The 21208-nt window shown below is 45.3% G+C and overlaps 1 protein-coding gene across 3 annotated transcripts in view; it reads right to left on the bottom strand.

Moving 5' to 3' along the window:
* LOC119462391 (transmembrane protein 163) overlaps window positions 1-21208 on the bottom strand; it is a 90540-nt gene that overhangs the window by 42261 nt on the left and 27071 nt on the right. For all 3 annotated transcript variants that reach the window (XM_049667668.1, XM_037723738.2, XM_049667672.1), the window contains exon 2: window positions 3327-3465. In XM_049667668.1, the coding sequence (XP_049523625.1) occupies window positions 3327-3384 (58 nt within the window). In that variant the 5' untranslated portion in view covers window positions 3385-3465. The remainder of the gene's footprint in view (window positions 1-3326; window positions 3466-21208) is intronic.

Genomic DNA, 21208 nt, shown 5'->3' with positions numbered 1-21208 from the left:
CACCTATGCGACCGCGGTCACCACAGGAAGCCGAGCAGGCGACAAACAGACAAGGCACGCATTTATCACAATGGCCAGCGTTTCCTGCTTTTTCATTAGCCAATGACGACTGTGCTTTCCCCCGAGGTGAAGGATACCACTGAAATGTTACAGTTCCTGCACAAAACAACTACTTTGCCGAGCCACGGTTATCACACGGTGCTGTAACGCCTCAAGGAGCCCGCACCCGATCACGCAGGTGCCGACGCAGTCGCAGCAACGCATTTTACAGAAATTTACACTAGCAAAAATAGCGGAAATGTTCAGTTTCGCGACCCAGGCATTAACCTAATTCTGTCTACACAATGCGGTTTTAAAATAGTATGGGTATCATGTACCGTTTACAAACCGAATGAGTTACTTTTCCCAACGATTGCTTTTTTATCAGATGAATATCCCTGTCATTTCATATCCTAAATGTTAAAAGCCAGTATTTTACATCATAGGGCTGATTAGAACAACTTTCTCGGAAAGATAACAATGGCAAGAAGTGCAACGTAATTGCCTTACGTTTCGTAGTCGAATCAAGAAAAATATGCCATTACTTCTGGACGTCCAGCATACATTTGTTGCACGGACTACACAGCGAGTAACTATGGGATCGGTGCCGCCATTACCAAAGTCAATGTCAGAGGACCGAGCTGTTGACAACCTGACAAACTTGTCGGCGGTGCCAAAATGTTGATTGGTGCAGTTTTCTGGCGCCGATTGAGAAGCAGGCGTGAGTCAAATGAAATGAGGCCAAACACAATAATGCAGTATTTCCCGATACTATATGACAGAGCGGTGCGAACGCACGAAAATGTAGCGCTTGGCTTGCACTGATTTGATGATAAGGACCTAAAAACTGAGTAAAGCTTGTGTCAATGCAGGGGGCACCAATTGATCACAGGAAAGTTGTTTCTAACTGTTCTGCATTTATGTTCAGTGTATACCAGACCACGGAGTTGACAAACGCACGTCACTTAACGACGAGGTGAATTTTTTTTTTCTAAAATTGAAGGACCTAGCTCGTTGCATGCGACGAACGTCTACCCACCTTTCAGAGCAACCTGCCGGCTGTTTGGCCAAACAAAGTCACAGCTGCCCAAAAAACAAGTTGAGCCATGGATGCAGGGAACGAGCAAGTGGCACGCGCCAAGGAATTGCGATGGCTCTACTAGACGGAAACATCTGCTCGGTAAGGGTCCTCATGCCCACTCTGTTAAAGGAATTACGTGTCAAAGGCTACAGGTTCGATGTTCTGTAGCGACGCAATCGGCTCGTAACAAAACAGCGATAACTGCTGCGCCCTTAGCATCGCTCAGAGCCGTCAAAAGTCCGTTTTCGCTCTGTAGAAAGTCCGCATCGGTCCCGCAAGTTCCCCAAAGTACGTCGGACACAGTCCTGAAAGTTCTCATTTGCAATGTCGTGAACACGGTACCACAAGCAAACGTAAGGAGTACGTAAACCCATTTTACAATACAAAATAAGCCATCACGCTAGAACCGGATGACGACGAATGTTGCTTGGCAATGGCAGACTCATGACCATAAGAACTGACGTCACGTGCACAACCTAGGTATGCTCATCCAGGAGTTTTAAATGTCTTGCAATGAAGTCAATAGAATAGAATGTATGCAATGTTAGCTGAATTCGCTGGCTTGGTAAAGAGCTCGGGAACAAAACAAATATATTAATGTGCTTTCTGTTGAACAGTGCATCCCACAAAAAATCATTCATCTTTGTACAACTAATCATCTAATAGATAGTCCGTTCCTTTTTATCCTAACTGCACCACAAGCACAAAGAGCCAACGTATTGCACAGATGACACCGATATTTCTGCTGCTGTAACGCCGCGCTGGTATGCTATAAAAAAGGCTAAGCATAGCGCGTGCACAGTAATTCACACGCCTGCACAATATGTAATTCCTTTCGACAATCATCCTCAACTTACATTACCTTATTCTATGTGCAGCTACCTAGGTTCGATTTTTTTTACTTAAAGAGTTTGATCTTGGGTCACTGATCCTGCATCAACAATCTACTTCCTGGGAATTTGCATGTTTTCCAGCTGAGGTAATCTGCCCCGTTGAGGTACATCGGCCAAACCGAACGCGGTGTGAACAATCGCTGACGGTAACATGCGTAAAAAGTAAAAAGCCGGTCGAGGACACACAGTTGGTAACCCACGTTACTGCGTGTGATTTAGGCACGCTTCCTGGGGACAACCATTGTAGGCCGGATTGGTAACACTACTTGAAGACTATCGCTGGCAGCTTATTTTATCAAAAAATAGACCGTTGCATAAGTGAGCCGAAGTAATCTGGTGCGGAGTAGTTCATTCGTACTGAACAAAAAATGTGTTGCGCAAGTTTCTACAAGAGCGGCAGAAAGACAGGACAGCGCTCACACTACGAATATTTATTGCTAAGAGAAAACCGATAGGACAGAGCACAGCTAGACTACCAAATTTTATTACCAATATATGTTGGTAGTCTGCGCTCCTTCCTATCTCTGTCCTTGTTGAAACTTGTGCATTACATTACTTGTTCATAAGTGAGTATCAATTGCACTGCACGCATCCAGACATGAATTCTTGAGCACCCGCCTTTGATGTGGATGCTTCATTGCAAGACAATGAATATATTTTTGTGCAGGCGTGGTAAAATGTATTTCTATGTACGAACTCTTCCTACTAACAAATGGTTGACAACAATTATGCAAGACCAACAAGCCCAACAGTTCGTCCTTTTAGAGTATTTTCATTTCCATCCCCCTTTAAACGGCACTGCGTGTCTGAATTATACATGTCAAAATTTGTTTACACCTGTCCCCCTCCATCTGTATATGCACATTTACAATATTTGGCCCTTAATTAAACAATTTTAGCGAGTATTCGCATTGCAAACGATTCAGAGCTCACTCTTCGAATATCATTATAAACATTCGCATGTCAGTATAAGCGTGAAATCTTACCACGTTTTATCAAACAACAACGCAAGCATAGTCGCTTCAATAGACAGTGTTAAAAACCTCACTGGCCTTGGTAGATATGAAACCACGCCAAACAAACACAAATACCTTTTTTCTCCCCTTTCAAGTGAGACCTTTCTATTCCTGAAACCTTACTGAGGTTTTCTGTCAACACATGGATACGAATAAACGTTGTGTCTAACTTGAACGTTTCAGTTGCGCCAAGGAAAGTTATATTACAAGCATGAATTGCTATGCTTCTGATATCGAGCACTTTTTTCCCAGGATGTGTAGAAACCCAGTTGCGTAGAAATGGCCTGTATCACTTACCATTCACCACGCGCGTTTTACAGGAGTTGCTTCCCGAAAAGAGCCCATTCCTCTCCATGGCGCTTGGAGTAACTTCCTTTTCAGAGACGAAGCCCAGCTCAGGTGAACTCGGACGAAGCAGAGGTCGCCGAGCTTATGCCTGCGTCAAAATAAAAGAAGCATAATACAGAGAATGGTACTTTACCACATTTTCCTCACACAAGTGTCTACGCATGAGGCAATACCGAAGAACCAGTAGACCCTATACGGACGCGTAATAGAGAAAGAAAAATAACCTATAAAGCTGAAGCAGTTTGCGTGGGTGCAGGCAAAACACGTAGTAGCAAATTTACATCTAGAGCGCTTGGCGTGCAGCTTTTAAGCGAAACGCTACAGAGCACCTGAACTGAAGAAGGTGAAGGAAAACGCGGACGGTTTGTGGAGGTCCGACGGTCCTCCGTAAGGTGGCCACAATTTCGCAGCGGCCACTGTATTCAGCTGAAGAGCAAAGCCCAATTAGTGACATCCACTCTTCTAATCAACCAGCGTTCAAGGCAGCCAACTGAAACAACCTGCCGATTATCCCTGTGCAGTACACAACAGAGCAAGCTTAGCACTTGGCAGACGCTATAACTGGGGACGACAGGCTGCCTGACCAGCCTCGCAGCGAAAGCCAATTGGAATAAACCCGAGCAACGCAGCTCATGTATTGACGCCGGCCGGCTGCACATGTCATAGCGGATGCAGCCAGCGGCAAGTTCCAGACGTAAAAAAAAAAGTAATCCAAAAATATCACCGGCTGTTGCGCGCACCGTGTATGGTTAACTGGAGTGTTGTGTGGTCGTGCGTTGTTTTCGTGTGCGTGCTTTTAGTTGTTGGTGTTGTCCTCCTGGACACAGTACACCATAGGTTTTCTGAATGCGTGATATACGACTGTGACACGTACTGCAGTACTGGTTCAGACACGCTCTGTTTCAGTGATGAAGGCAACGAAAATTTATAATGAAGCTTTTTTGAAGCCCTTTTGAAGCCGCGCTCTCCAATGTAGACTTTGAAGTATCATTTTTCGTCTGTAATGTTATGCTAGTCTGAACTATAGACCAGTGTTGCGGAGTTACCACTCCGGAATTGGAATGACTTCGGAATCATTGCACATTTCCACGACCCCGGAGTGGAATGGGAACGGAATGGCGATAATGCTTGGAGGAATGGAATGGGAATGGAATTAAGCGCCTTTTGCCCGGAATAAAATTACGTCTTTTTTCGAAAATAGAACGCTTTTTCGTCTACGCGCTGTTTTTTTGTCAAAATATGCCGCAGAACCAAGCAGCCCACGTTCAAACATTAGTAAGTCAGAGCCTCGAATTTAACCATAAAGCAGTATTCTTAAAATGGCTTGGCTGATTACAAGTACATTTAGAAGCAACGCGCCTACCACAATTCTGTCCTTATAGACTGAGTTGCTCCGGAGTTTGTCTCGATTCTTCGCTTAACCGGGCTCTATGCCGTTGGTATCCGTCGTGGGGAACTATGGCGGCAACATACTCCCCCTCCCCTTTACGCCGTGCGATTTTTTTATCATTTTAACCTTGGCGGCGCCTTCGCCCCGGCCGCCTGCTGTCTCCCCACCCTTCACTTCTTGTTTTTGCGTCTGTCGCCATCGGCGACTCAGACGCACATTCGAAAATGCGCTTAAGTTGTGATGCGTATTGACGCTGGCGCGATGCTTGTGTTCACTGCAACAGCTTGCGCGCCGTCTCACATCGTACTCGCTTAACATGCGTGAGTGCTGACAAGCAGTGCGGCCCACTGTTCCGTATTTGATGCAAAGGCACGACAAGGTGCTCGAGTGGTGCACTGTTCCAACTAATACCAGCAGATCTGGAGTGTTCTGTCGCCCATCTACCAAATCTTAGTTTCGCAAATCCTATATTCACGACCGCTCCAGACGCGTGACAAAACTGCTCAGTGAATATAAGGTCTTCTTGAACGCTACTTTTGTCAGCATAAAAATACGCAATGTCGTCATTTTATCACTAACACATTTAAGCTTAAATAATAGTGAAACATCATAAGCCATTAAAACATGCTGACCATGCAAATACTATAGATAGCGGTAGAACTGCCCCTATGGGAATTAATAGGGTGGTTGTTACTGCACGAGATATGTCACCAAGCTACTATCCCTCGACCTTGGTAACGTGTTTTGCGTATTTTTGCAGTTCTTAACGCGTCGGATGACATCAGATTTATGGTGCGTTCATCGGTAACTCGATAAAACTATCAAGATGCCTTCGCTACGCTGAGGAAATACAGGAATGGAATTGACCTGCCCGGCCATTCCCGGTGTGGGAATGGGCTAAGTTTTTTTCATTCCGAGAAATTGAAAGGAATGGAATTGCGGCAAGTTATAATTCCCCGGAATGGAATTGGAATGGGGGCGCCCATTCCGCAACACTGCTATAGACACATTCATACAGGAAGAAAGAGGAGTGGTCTTTGCGAAACTTGTAATAGAGTCGCAGGTGTAACGTGTAATGTCCAGCTGACAAATTTCACTTTCTGACCTGTATTCGCTCAGCTCAAATTTAGGGAAATCTTTGCTAAAGGCGGTTTCTGACAGCCATCGTCAGTGCTCCCAAAGGCCCGACAAAGCTCACTATGCTTTAATGGGCCATTTCGATTGTTGTTCCTTTTTTTCTTCTGACAGTATTCAATATTATGGGCACCTGCGGGCTTGCTTCCATAACGCCATTCTGACCAAGTCAGGGCACCGTGGCGTATTTCATTTATTTACTCACTGCTTGAGCTACAACATTACTTCTGTCTGCGCATAGAGAAAGTTCGATGTGGCTGTAACAGCTGTCATGGTCCCACATGACCTACATTTTCTCACTGCGTTCTTGCGTCCGTCATTGAGTTGACTTAGAGCAGGAAACTATTCAGTTGTCAACATCTTGACAGAATTTTTAACAGTTTTAATCTTAACCGAATTTTTAAGTAATTGCCTGTGACAGCACAATCCCGTAAAACCTTTGAGCTGGATTACTCGAATAGGCGGCCATTACTTTTATGAGAAATTGAGATTCATAATTGACTAATCAACAAAATTTAATAATATTTTAACTAATCACATTACGGTTCATATTGCAGTTTACGAACTGGAGCCATTAAGTTCGCAGGGCATATTCATTTCCGAAGATTTTTGAGGTTGGCACTACTTTCCAGATATGCGTTTTCAAATTGTGTGGCGAAATGCATTGGCATTCCAGTTAAATTTGCCTGCACTGCTTAAGAGGGAGCTTTTGTTTAAAAACATACGTGAAACAGCAGCGCAACTTGCCACAGGTTTGACAGCATTTCTCTGAAAACTAGTGCTAGTTTCAAAATTCGCTTTAAGTGGGCACAACTTGAGAAATTACTCGCTTCTGTTCGTTCATCGCAACGCGTGCCCAAAGTATTTAGGTAAAATTTTATTTGACGAACTTTCAAGTTTATGCAAGTCAGTTTCTAGTGAAAGCAATGTCAACCTCTTTCAATAATCTAGCTCACGGAATATAATTGCGCTATCTGCCACAGGCGATTGTATAAAAAATTGACATTTTAAAACCCCTGACATTTGCGGATGGCATTGGCATTTCGGCGTGCAGTGCGAGACGGCTGCACGTGCATGTGGGGTATCAGCGAGTTGCAACCATGACACATCCCAACGCTTCCGGCCGATGTCGGGAGGTCTATATTATGAAACCAGCATGGGAGGAATTCGTTCACAAAGGTGGTTGGTGCGAAGTTTGTTCAAGATCCAATATTACTGTGGGTATGGGGCGGCACCAAATCATGAATTCTTGTGACAAAAATTTCGCTCGGAGCCCATTTATCCCATATGAGAAAATGCTTCCCGAATGCTGGGGCAACATGCATATTCGCGCATCTGCACCAGGGTGATTTTCTAGGCATTACCGTAGTCGTAATAGGTAATCCAAATGCACGCAGCCGTTAGAAAACTTACAAGCACGTGACTTACTGGCCTTTCTCGTTCGATATTCCGCAGGCTGGTTAGTTTGCGGCACTTGTCGCACGAGCAATTAGCACGCATGAGGCGACAAACGTGACTCCCGTACGTATGATCATCATCATCATCATCATCATCATCATCATCAGCCTATATTTATGTCCACTGCAGGACGAAGGCCTCTCCCTGCGATCTCCAATTACCCCTGTCTTGCGCTTGCGTATTCCAACTTGCGCCCGTATGATAAGCATTCCTAAATATAAAAGCCCCTACACTGCCTCAAAATATTTGCTCTTAATGCTGAGTGTCTGACAGCCAGTTACGCACCTGCGGTAACTGCAATATTATGCGTAATAGAAGAAAGTTATCTTATCGCCTTTGGCCAACAAATTAACTTCGACACGCTCTTATCTTGCTCTGTAACTGAACGCACGCTCTAGCGTATGTTTGACACCCGCAAAGCGGAGCCAGGTGGAAAAAGAGGGCGATTCAACTAGGGCCTCTCGTAACACAACATGCGCGACTCCGACAAAGAGCTGTACATAGCACTTTTGCCCGTATCAGCGAAAAAAGTACACTAAGGAAAATTGCATCCTGAAGGATATTTTCTCGTCTCTATAACTCACCCCCTTACACCCATATAAAAGAGTGTTTATAGGCGAACAAACCCATTTGAAAGGGTGATTTTTTGGAATTGCACCCTTTCCTTCAATGCGAGTTTTGCGAAATGCGCACTACGTTTTATTTCTGCTGCGATATATTTTATTGTATCCCTATCCTAGTCTTTCGCACGTCCGCCGAAGTAATCCCGAAGCATTTTCCGAGAAGATTATACGAAAAGTAAAGCAAAGAAAGGCCGCGCAGCGTGATTCGAACTGCATGCGGACCGACAGATTGCGAGTCGGAAGCGTTACCTCTCGACCACTCCACTTTTCCTTTATTGCCTTTATTCAGTTCACACAGGAATACATTGTATCATCATACCAGCCCAGCAATGGGTGAGGAGAGAAGCAATCAAAACTCTGGCATGTACATCAGCCCTTCTAACCTAGCGAGCCAGTCTGGTTCCGGTTCTTGCAGTTTATACACTTGAACCATTCAGCTTACAGATTCGTGAAAGTAACTCCTTATTGGCCTCATGTCAAGATCTGCATGACGAACGGCCATTCTTGCCAACCAAATACTATGTAGGTCCAGGAGCATTATTATGTCAAATGGAATGCCTTCGTCGTTATGGACCGGTAACCGACGCAACGAGAGGGAATAATACAACACCTTAAGAGCGCAGTAGAGCCTGTAGCTGCTCTAGGTTGCTCACGCCACGGTCTGTTGTGCTTCGGTTTACCTATAAATCAGGACTAAGGGGAAACAATTTAAGCGAAGCTAGCAGTAAGATGTGAAAGGCAGGAAAGAGAGAAGAGGACAAAGTAGTTTTGTCTGTTCACTTTATGACCGGGGCGCGCCAGCTCCACAATAAATGCTGTGCTCTTAGAGGTAGAATGGTGCTCCGCATGCATCTGCTAAGGTTTATTCTAACAGACACTGCATAAAACAGCACAAGACTTTCTGCGCATAATATTGCGCCGACCCCGATGTTACACCAGAAATAACATGCGCTTGAAGAATAATGATTGGCTAACGCAACATGAATCGCTAACGAATGGCAGCTGTTCTATAAAAGAATATCGAGCTGGAACAACTTAAACGAAGCCAGTGGTAAAAAGAGACAGGCACGGTAGAAAAAGTAAGAAAAAGATATGTATTTCCAGTTCACCACCGGAAATATATACATAAAGTAGCAGGTTGGGATTCTTAAACTACTCTGACCATATGACGTGCTCGAGCAATCACTTGGCGCAGACCGTTGGTAAATAAACCCGTACGGCATTTTTACTTGCTTTAAATGTTGAGGTCCCCGAGCACCCTTAAATTCTGCAAGGTGCCCTCTTGGCCCCTTGAAATTATTGAAATGTTTCATTAAGGGTGTTCTGTTAACGAACGCACCCATTTTAAAAATTTGAGAGAAATTGAGGATTCGAAAAGGGCACTTCGACATCCAATAAACCCTTAAGGGTGTTATTTTCATCAAATTCTGAAGGATCAGCATTTCTGTCAAAAAGCTCAAATGTAGAAAAAAAATAGTCAAAATAATGCTACGGATTACGTTCTGGCATAAGAAAGTACCGCTATAAATTGAAAAAAGGCAGAAATCGTAATGGCTACCATACATCAGTGCTGTGCGATGTGCAAACGTCGGGGCTATTCCTAGATGAGTCGATAATTGACGCTGTATGAAAAGCCCAGTCACTTGTAAGGGCCGGAACCTTAAGGACCGGCTCATGTCCATGTACTTCTCTCTTTTGAGAGCAATAAAACTTTTTCACCACCACCGGTCACTCGTGCGCCAAATATAACCGATGAGACAGACGGTTCTTCGTACTTGAACTGTTTCGCTGTCATACCTTTCCCTGACCCCAATTTAGTCGTAGGTAATCAAATATCTTTTGCAATAGCTTCAACGTGTGCACGTGATTGCGTATGTTGAGTGAGCACGCAGCATGCGTGCCACCGCCTGAAATGTGTTCACGCAGTGCAACACGTCAGGCCTGTCGGTAGGCGAGTATCTCCAGCTTCCATTTCTCTTCTATGTACATGGCCTTTTCTTTTTCCTTTTGTCTCGGAATGGCGCTCACAAATATATGTTTCTTTCGCGGCGGAACTGCTGACATTGCTGCCTGTGACGTCTGCGGATACGACGAGACTGTCCGAGACCTTTTCCGGTGACCTCGATGCGGCGAGCGAAGATGAGTACCCTGCGCTAGGCCAATTAGACATCTACGCAACTCAAATGCAGACGCTGCGTTGTCACTGTTGTATCCCATCATTGGCACATATAACCCAAAGGACTGGTCAGTTCCCGAGGCCTGGTGGATAGCCTATGACAGCGTAGTGCCCTTCTTTCGTCACCTTTCGCTAACCTTCGTTTTCATCCTTTATGCCGTTCTGCTCTGCACGGCAGCCAATTGGGTTCTCTTCTCGTTAACGTCCTTACCTTTCCCTTATCTTGTATGTCGTAAATAGCGGCGCGGAATCAGACGACAGTATCGGCGATAGCGGCCACGCAACTTAGGCTCACGACGTCAAAAGGATTATAGCCTACGAACTTGCACAGGTGAAAACCACGCGAAACGGCTCACACTGTTTTATTTGCAGGAAATGATTATTTCACCCTTAGAACTAACAAGCCGGTTTCTTGACAGTCTTTTTTTTATTTTTTACGTGACAGGGCACGCTCTCTGGTCAATTCCTTCGAATTCACTCTTTGAATAAACAGTTGAAGTGTCTATAGCGCCCGTTCTGCTCCTACCTACTCTCTCCGTCTTAGGTGTTTCTCTCGTTGTGCTAATCGGCATCCTTTGATAGTACGCAGACTGCCCGTTCGCACAGTGTGCAGAGCTCATGGGGCAGGGAGGAGCAAAACGCGTCATTTTCAACTTACCGCTCTCCATCTGCTAACTGCAATATCTAAGTGGCGTTTTGTTTTGCCTACGTCTGCCCCTGCATATCTACGTTGTTTCACTACAAAATTGTGATTGGGCGATGCACATTGCAGGGATAAAATGCGGACTGAGTGCACGTGATTCGGAGCCCCGCCCAAAAAGAGCCACACATCAGCTCATTTAATTTTTCGAGCGAGTACACCGCAGTCCCAGTACTGTTCTCAATCAACGAATGTGATTTGTTTCTTCCCTTCATTATAGCTGCACTTTCAAGAAGTTTCGTTTTCAGTACGTCTTAATATTTACACTGCTAAAATTGTTTGAGTAATACTCTAATACCGGGGCAAAACGCGCCAACGAGTCACCAGCGGTATCATGAGCCCTATATCTTTATGGAGCTAATTACTTGTGGCTGCTCTTTACCATTTAGGTCTTGTCTTGGGTGGTAAGTGCGCACGAGAAAAAAAAGATACCCAGTGCTGCTTCGCCGAACATTGCAGGCAATGATCGCATGAAGCCGTTCATATAAACGAACCCGCTTTATTTGAACTGCGACAAAAGTGTTTCGTACACCGCAGAAGCGCTCTGGAAAACCCGTTGTGCAGACGGAAAGGGATAAAAGCTTCCATGAAACTTCTCTTGTGCCAAGAATAATAAAAGCTAAAGCAAGGAATTCAGAGGTGAGCACAATGCTCACCACATATCCCTACAAAGCCTATTTGTTAGCAACAGATGCCAGAGGTTTATAGTCTTGCTCATCCAGAAAAGTATAAATTGAAGAAGAAAACGAAGTCAGAAGCACCTGTTCAATGCACAAGCATGTGAAGGGAAAATGTTCTGCCAGACACATGACTCGCCCCAAATGGCACTGGTAGTGCTTCGTCTTCTTTCCGGGCTTTTACGTGCCAAAACCAGTTTCTGTATGAATTCAGTGCGCAAGCTACAGCGAGTGTGCCCATGAAGCCTGCAGGGGGGGAGGGGGGGGGGGGGGGCACGTGGACTACAAGTGCCTGATTTGCAAGCAATAAATTGTGTTACTTTTTGGGGCTGTCTCATTTTGCCCACTCTACCCATCATTTTTCCGGGAGGTCGAGGCAAAATCAGACGACTTTCTAAAATATTTTTCTTAATATTTATGCTAACTGCAGTACCATAAATTTTGCTGACAAAGAAGGCAAGGACCCATGGAACGTTATGATTGCATTCTTTCACAATTATCAACAGATAAAGAATCAGCATCAGTTTGCAAATTTCTCATTTTGCCCCGTCTTAATATATATGCCCGTCTGTGAATATTCCCTTTCATCTTGTGTGAAAAAACGGAAATCGCAATTGTCTCCGACCGGATGACAAAAGAGTAGACAACAAAAACGGACAGGCTACAAAGCAGGCCTAAACTACCAACAGCTGTTCGAAACAAACCGCCGTACTTTGAGAGAATATCAAAAAAAAAATGTTAGTACCGCTATTTTTCTAACATTCCATTCTCCGCGCGTGAACAGCTACAATATTGAGCGCTGACTGGGCGTGAAGTCTTGAATTCACCCTTTCTGTATATACAAACAGAGTTCTGCAACAACAAAACTTAAAGTAGCCTATAACTATATAACTCCCCTGCTGGCACCAGTTTTGCTACGGAGTAAGAATTTTTGATAAGTGAGTTTTACGGCTAAGTACAACTAGAAAGCTACATACATAAGCTCTGCGCATGGGGCCCCTTCCTTATATTTGACCGCATCAAGAACATCTGCCTATAGTACATTATGAGACAAAATATTTTTTCCTTGACTGACTTGACTGTCAAAAATGCATGACCGGAAGTTTTATGGGGTCATGGATGAACTGCTGCCACAGCGCGGATAAAAGAGTCTATACAGTTTGACGTCTACATTCCCATCGAAGATAATGGAGTGGAGATACGCTTGCACTTCATGCAATTCAGTCATTAAAGACCGATTTAGATGGCTAGTGCTGTTGCTACCATTCCTTGAGTTACTTCAACCTGCTTATCATCTGACTGACTGACTGTGCGATCACTTTTGAGGTATACGATTTGCATAAAGGTTCACTGACGCCACAGTCTTTCCAAAATTACTTGCTATGCGAAGACTGCACAAATGCCAGATTTTTACCTAAAGTGAAGGAAAAAAATGCGCAAACACACGTAGCGTAATCACCTGGACCGTTTGGTTCGTGTTTTGTTTAGTTTAGCTTTTCATGGTACGCGCATAGTGATGTACCGGTGTAAGCATATCTGAAACAACCTTGACGAAACGCCACACGTATATCAAGTCTATATACAGGGATTTTGGGAAGCCTCCGCTGGAAAGCCATATAATGAAGGAAATTCCAAACCTCCGGACACACAATATCCCTCTTCTGCCCATTCCTGAAAACGAGTGCTAAACGGCAGCGGCCGTCAGTCGCGCTTCCCATAGGTAAATCTTTTCTGTTCGCAGGGGAGAGCCCCTGCCCCTCTCGATTTGGTTGCCGAGGAGCTCGGGCGTGACAACAGGCCATCACAAATTGAGCACAGCGGAAGCGGTGCCCATAAATCACGGCTGGCGCCCACTCTGCCGCCACCGCGGACGGCCGGCAGCAACAGGCACGCACGCCTGCTGAACGGGAGCCACGACGGCTAGTCACTGCAGCGGCCACTTTGTGCCGTAACAGCCGCCGGCATTCCAGGCTGGTGTCCCGGCGAGCGTGAACTTGGGCGCTTGTTTTGAAATCGTTGATTACGCTGTTCCGGGGCCAGGTCCAGAAACGGGAAGACGTATAGAACGCGTAACGAAGTGACCAGTCCCCGTAACACGATGCCATCCATGAGCATTAGTAGCCAACGCACCAGCCATGGTCACAAACCGTTCTAGCGTGCAAGCTGTTTCTGAACCTGGTCCCGAATCTCACCGCGTCGAGAAGTGACTTAAGTACGAATCCCGAATTCACGACGCGCTAATCACAGGATTTTTGAGCATTAACAGACGGTGCACAGAGATAGCCACAAGTTTCTGCTGCAGTTTGTTTAAAACAATACGATCGGAAAAGTTCTCCCTGGTTCGGTGGGGTGGCTTGCGCTTAGCGAATAAGCGATGGATTGCAAAGAATCGAATGATTCCTGTTCTTGCAGGTGCAGCCTCTACATCCAGTTAAAGTGACCATCAGTTCATCAAATTATGGTGGCCCCAAATGTGTCATGTTAGCGACAAATTAGGTAAGAGCTGGGAGAGGTAAAACGTTCCTAATGTGCATATAAAAAATCTGCTCACATTATTAAACGCATGCCATGACACCCCAGATTTTAGTAAATTCGCTATCGCTGAAACGGTGATTCTCAACCCTCACATAAAGTCTCTCGAACACCCATCGCAGGGCGAAGTCCTGAAAGTTGACACTTTGCCAGGCCTCATCGAAAATTTAAATTGTGCATTAGATGTTGTAAAGTGCCATCCAGGGGAAGGTTGTACTGCAAGAATTTTACAGAAGGTTATAATAGTAGCTGAGATAGATGGAAATAAAATGTTGCGAGGTCATGGTGCCAGAAAGCGAGCTATATATAAGGTAACTTCCCTTCCCCCATTGCCTCGACCAGCGCCTATATACAAGAGTTTATCGGCTGCCTTTTCCATATCGCAGCTCAGAGCCACGTGACGCTTACGTCAGGACCCGCGTCACCCCCCCCCCTTTTTTTTTTTTTTCTTTTCTCCATGCTGCGTGGCGGATTTCCAGCGGCAGTTTTGCGTGCCCTGCTTTTCACGAGGATTTTTCAGACGATGCTGGCTTAGCAAAACGTTTTCTTGCGCTAGTTAATTCATAACGAAGAATGACAAAAAGCACAAAATGGACAAGGACGCGGATGGAGTGCTCACGATAGGAGTAGGAGCTACGCCTTAGACGCGGAAGCATGCTTGTGACGTCATCTCTGCTGGCAGTGATAGCCTCCTCCACCGAGGACGACACTCAGGTGATTGAATTTTCAGCTGCTTTCGAGGCGTACATCGGCATAATACCTTGCAGACACCATCGTCACCACGTGATCTATGCACCGCGTGGTTTTCATTCCGTGCCGTGTCCATGATGGGTTCTCTAAAATCGCTGTCAAGGATGACAGTTGTTCTCATGAAGGCGGCAGCGCACATCGAAACGTTAGCACCGCACTAAAATTAAGGAATGGAAGGAAAGGGAGGGCTAACATGGTTTTTACAGAGCACTTGCACAACACTTAATTTCAATCAGTGAGGATATGGGATTTCTGCGTGGCCTTGAACATACATCACATGCATAATTGCTGGTCATTCTCGGCCACCGCAAATGCGGGTGAAAGCTGCGAGCTTCATCTGTCGTTCAGCGCAACTAATTAATGTTGCTTATCAATTGAGGTTCACTCTGCCAGTGCAAAGACAATGTAATGGACTGCGGTATATATGTCCAGGTATGAGCAAAAAGCACTGAACAGGAGCACAGCAACATTAGGAAGGTTACGAAAAAATGTCTAAAGGTATTACAATACATCGCATAACAAATCTGAGTAATGGTGAGAACACTGGCGAACACAAACGCAACGACGATACACAAGCCATTTACAACGATTACACCCTATGTAATTGTCCTATAGCCGCTACTAACACCATTAAGTACCTAGGTATTCAAATTCCCTGTGATTTAACATGGTCGCAACATCTTAACATTTACTAATTCTGCTAATAGAGTCCTGGGTTATTTGTCGTCACAACCTAGCCTTTTCATATGCCACCACAAAACTACTAGCTTATAAAACATTTGTAAGACCAAAAGTTCGGTAGGCTAATGCCATTTCCACCCCCATCAATCTAACCTTACAAATATTCTTGAATCCATTCCGAGCCATGCCTCTAAATTTATAATCTCTAATAACTCTAACAACATCAGTATATCTGCTGTAAAACCTCAGATTGACCTTCCTCCTCTTGCCTTCAGTCGTAAAATTGCGCGTTTGTGGCTATAATAAATTTTTCTATTCCCTGCCACCACGAAATGCATTCAGTAGACCAGACCACCGGACACCTCGCCATTGCCATACAAACACCGTATATTCTAAACGTACAAAGACCTTTTTTTTTTTCCTACATACGGCACAAGACTGGAACGACCTTGCCGCCCACATCGCCATCTAACCATGAAACACCATGTATCATCGTTAACAGATTGCACCCAGCTCAAAGCAGCAATAGAGAGTCATTATTTAACACGTTAACTGAGAACCGTTGCCTTCACTACCCTCCCCTCATGTAATGTCCCTCTGCGACACCTGAGGTATGAACAAACACATTTATTAAACATACTCGATTATATATCGCGCTGCTCACGTAATTTCCATTGTTACTAAAGTGAACGAGCGGATAAAACATTGGCCAACCCCCCATGTATTGGTTGTAGTCGGGTGGGTATCAAAGATTTCATATTCTCTATGTGGTTGTGTGGCGTGTCCCGCTTCATGCAGTGACAGACAGGAAAGAGCAAGCTATACTCACACCCATTAGCCTTCCACCACTTCAGCCAAACGCTTCACACTTTTCCGTTTTTTAACCGGCAAGCTTTTATAATAAGTTAGTTATCGCATCATTTTCGGACGGAGAAGAAATAGGAACGCTATCCTATCTTTAAGTTCATGGGAAAATGTTGGCTATACATTGAATTAAGACCACCGAAACGTCACTTTAAATGTCACTGAGCAGCGTCTATTTCAACGTTATGTACAGGTAGTCGCCCAATCAACAACAACTAAGAAAATAAATGCCGATTCCACTCACTGTGGGAATCAGTTTAAGCGAAGCTTTTATTGGTCTTTGCGAAGAACGCTGTTCGTGATTAGCAACCATTTTCCAGTATAGAGCACACGAGCAAGTTGGACACATTTTCACCGGGAACCGCCTCGCTAAGCGTAACCTTGTGGAGCTCGATCACGCACATTCCACGCATGATGATGAAAGAACGATGACGATGGAACGACCACAACGACGACTGTATGACGATACTGGAATCATTATTACACAATAACGACCACGAAGGCATAACGATGACTAGGACGACGACGGCATGACCAAAATGGCATCACATTGTCATTGACGATGGAAGCATAACGACGAAGGAATTACGACGACAATACGACGACGCTACCATGAAGACAATCGGATGACGACGCTGGCAACTTGAACTGTATCCGGTACTGGTGCGCACTATACGCGGAACGGTAATCGTGCAAGACAGCAGGCAGCACCCGATACATACCCAGTGGTACATAAACAAAACCCAAGTTGTCGTATAATCGGTAAGACAGCAGCAAGCAGCACCCGAAAAGTCAGGGGAAAAGGCACAGAAAGCTTCGCTTTAAGAACAGCGTATGAGCGCAACAAAGCCAAGCAAAGTGCCGTACACAGGGGCATCATTGGAGCAGGGCTTTTTTTTTTTTTTTTTTTTCCTTTTGTAACCGTTTTTTTTTCCTCCGGATGCCTACTTTATTAAATTTGAAATTTCGCAACATAAAGGGCCGGCTGTAAATAATTGTATCTAGGAAAAAAAATTAAGATAATGAAAATATATAACACTGTCAAAAGCCTAACAAAAGCAAAACACTAACGGAGCAAGTCCGCGGATCACCGAGAAAATAAAGCAATAAATGTTACAAGACTACAATAATTACATAAGTATGAGCAGGTTATGGGTACATAAAGGAAATTAAAAGTGCACATTAAGAAGTGAGGCGTATAGGCTATCTCGAGGCGTAAGCGGTGTAGGAGAGTATATAGTGTGTGGTTGATGTTGAGGTTTGCAGAGAAGCGAAACAGAGGGTCAATGGTATACAATAAATATGACTTCGCACTATCATCAAGCATGTCGCCCGCCATAACCTATATCGCAGGAACCAAAGACTCTTAGCATCCGATGGCCAGAAGGATACAGGGGTCAGTGATAACAAAGTATGTGCCTCAGCTGCCAGTCTATCTGGTACTTCTTTCCTCACTAAACCAATATGGCTTGTAATCAAGTGCAAATCAATCTGAAATGAGAATGTTTTAGTAATTTTATAATATAGTGAAGAGAAGTCACATTAGAAACAATTATGCGTAAGTGTCTCAAGGGCTGCTTTAGACTCAGAGGACATTACCGAATTGCTGCATTAAGCGCTTTCGGCAACAAATTTCACAGCGTGAAAAATGCCTAGTAGTTCTGCCACTGTGGATGCTGTCTTGTGGGACAACCTATGACCTTACAGTGGGTCACACGCCGGAATGTAAAATATTCGGGCGTGAATTCATCTACGCGTACGATGGCTACTGAAGTATGCGCCATGTGTGAGGTGTGTACGGCAGCCGGGTTGCTCTCTTGCGCTTTCTTCTGGACACGCTTCGTCATCTAGCGGCGCACCCACGAAGTCCGAGAGTGGCCTCCGAGATGCGTGGCATGCCGGTGAGAATTAATCCCTCCATGCATCACCGCGCATTTGCGGCGCAGCGCGCTAAAGCGTTGGGCTGCTGTACTTGAGTGACGCGGGTTGGATCTCGCCCAGCACCAGATAAATTTTTTATTATTTTTTTTCATAGGAGAGCGCCGTGAACGAGGTTAGGCGCAGATTTTCAGACAGCATTGTCGTCGAGATGGGCCCACCTTTTTGGTAAGATGGTTAGATAGCCGGAAAGAAAACTGGCCTGTCGATTCCAAGATACTATTCGTATTAAAAGCAACTGTCGAACTAATATTTTTTGAATATTCGTCCATTCCTCCGCTGGCGCTTATTTGCACTTCGGCAACTACAATGTCACAATGTGCATGAAGCACTTTTAAGTCGAATAAAGTAGAGGGGCAACAGCAGTTGAAGCTCCTACAGTGAAACATTTTAGTTAAAGCCCAGGCGTCCTATTGCGAAGGCGTAGCAGCCTAGCTGTGCGGTAAAGCACGGTTATTCTTAAAAATTCACATCTCAACACGTGGCAAAACACCTGCCCATTGAGCTCTGAAGCGCTATAAGAAATGAAGCAATTCCATGTATTGAATAAATATTTAGATGAACATTGCTACTCAAGCCAAGGCATCATACGTGAATGTAGGACGACATTTGAGGAAAAAAAAAAAACAGGCGCGTTTCGTTGAGCTTTTATGATTCGACCGTAAAGCGAACGCGGTGTGTGAAGACGGCAGGAAATAAGTTATCGATCGAGTTGACAAAACGAGAAAATGGCGCTTTCCACTTCGCTTGCTTTGTTTTAGATACTGGCTCACCATTTGTGCGTGTGCCTCTCATTTCGCAGATCTCATCGGTCGGCGACAACCCTTCGCTCCCGCGCAGCGACGGATTGGATGCCTCAAGGGTCCAATCTCAGTGAGCTAGTTGCTATTGCGTCATGACAGCGTTTAGCGGCCCGTGGAGAACGCGTTCGGTGCTCTTGGTGCGTTCGGAATCGGAAAGGAGTAAGGTGAACCATCTTAGGTGCGGGAAGATGCGCCAAAAGCTCGGCACACGAGCGCTCTTAAATTCCGCCCCATCTACATGCGGCCGCCGCGGCCGGGAATCGCGTCCGCGGCCTTGTGCTCAGAAGCATAACGTCATAGCCACTCAACCACCTAGGCGAGGATTAGACTGCTTTAGAATGGAGTGTAATCCCTTTTTATCGAAGAAATGTCCGTTAGTCCCAAGCAGACGCTGACGAATCCGTGACGTCACAGGCAGCTATATAGTGCGGGAACTTCAAGGTGGAAACGACCACCCGTGTTCCGTTTGTGCGCCCCTTTTCTGGCTCACCAAGTAACCGCGCGTGGCAAGACTGGCAATTGCGGTGTCTGGAATTTATTATTGCGAGAGCAATTATACGGACGTTCGAGGCGCATTCACGCCATCGGCGCCACGGCCGTTGTTGTGCTGTGCCGCTGACGTCACATGCGCTGCTCACGCGCGGATGTGTCCAGAGTTTCCAAAGACGCGGAGTGCGCTTGGCTGCAAAAAACGACGAAGCGAAGTGGGCGCACGGTCAAGGCTACGTTCAATCACTTCGGTGGAGGAGCCAGGGCAGCCTTCTGGCCTTCCGATGCTGACGTGAGCGGTGTGCGCACGCACGTTATAAGCGCACTATAGAGACCCGGCTGATCTGTTGTGTGTACTCTCTGGTCTGGGCAGTAAATGTCAAGTTAACGTTATCCCACATTTCACTCGGTGCTGACTAACGGTTTCCCGTCGTGCACCATCGACGCCTGCAACGCCACTGGCGGCGCCAACCTCATCAGGCCAGCGTTGTGAGACGCCTGGTAGCTGCCGGAGCGCTGTTCCTGCTGCAGGCCAGCAGCAGTTATTTTACGTCGCGTCGACATGTACGCGCCCGCGTTTAGTTAGAGCACCGTCCGAGGAACTTAAGAGCAACGATAAACCTTGCTAGCACAATCAATGCATTGTCCTCGGGGGGAAACTGCAATATTTTTATGAATATATCTTCACTAAGTAATACTTTTAATGGCCCTTTAAAGAAATTCTGCTACAATTTAAAGCGGTGCAGTAAACTACTGCAACCGAAAAGATCATTTTTAATAAGAAATAAGGCAATTAGTTACTTGTTTTCATACCTTCCGCAAATACAATTCTACGAATAACGTTTAAAGTTCAGTACAAAACAACGTCGGTGTCTACATATGCGACTAAGCTGCCCACGGGCTCTCCAAGCTGTTTACCTCCACATGACACTCGCAAATGCGAACACGAGTACTTCGCAGCTGCTCAGCCGTAAAACAAGAGTCAAGAAATTATGCTTCCCGCCAAGTGCTAAAGCATTAATAATGAACAATTAAACGTCAATATTAAATATCAAAGTGGGCGCTTCGCGAGGGAAAAGTGTGGCCGGCTCTGTTTGATGCTTGTCTTTTACGGCGCTGCTCTCGAAGATTTACAGCATATGCAAGAAACTTGCACAAACGTCACGCGTTGCTAATACCACGCTATGTGGGCTGAAAGGGTGCCATATAAAGTCAAGTCATCGAAACATTTTTTTTTTTTTTTTTCAAAAATGGCATGCCGCCCCAAGAGGCACCTTTCCAAACTATACTTATCTGCTTGCCCAGTTAAACCCATCCACCCACGACATTACAGCAACAGGAGGAGTGAAGCATTGGCTATTTGCTGAATAAAATGAAGTCACCAGATTATAGTAGCAATGGGATCAATTTCATAAACGTAAAGCTAGCTTTCCCGCAAGGTAGTTTACCAAGCCAATGGCGGCTTAGTCATTTTTGCAATCGGTGCATACGAGCACAGTTTGCTTCTTATGACAGGAAAAATGTATAGACGTGGCTCTCTTGGCGAAAAAATGCGCTATAGACAAACCCCAGCATGTGCAGCTAGCACTTCGTCTTCATTCCAACCACGACCACTG

Source organism: Dermacentor silvarum, chromosome 1, assembly GCF_013339745.2.
Source record: "Dermacentor silvarum isolate Dsil-2018 chromosome 1, BIME_Dsil_1.4, whole genome shotgun sequence".
Lineage (NCBI taxonomy): Eukaryota > Metazoa > Arthropoda > Arachnida > Ixodida > Ixodidae > Dermacentor > Dermacentor silvarum.
The sequence above is the reverse complement of the archived record's forward strand: the minus strand, read 5'-3'. Positions and strand labels throughout refer to the sequence as shown.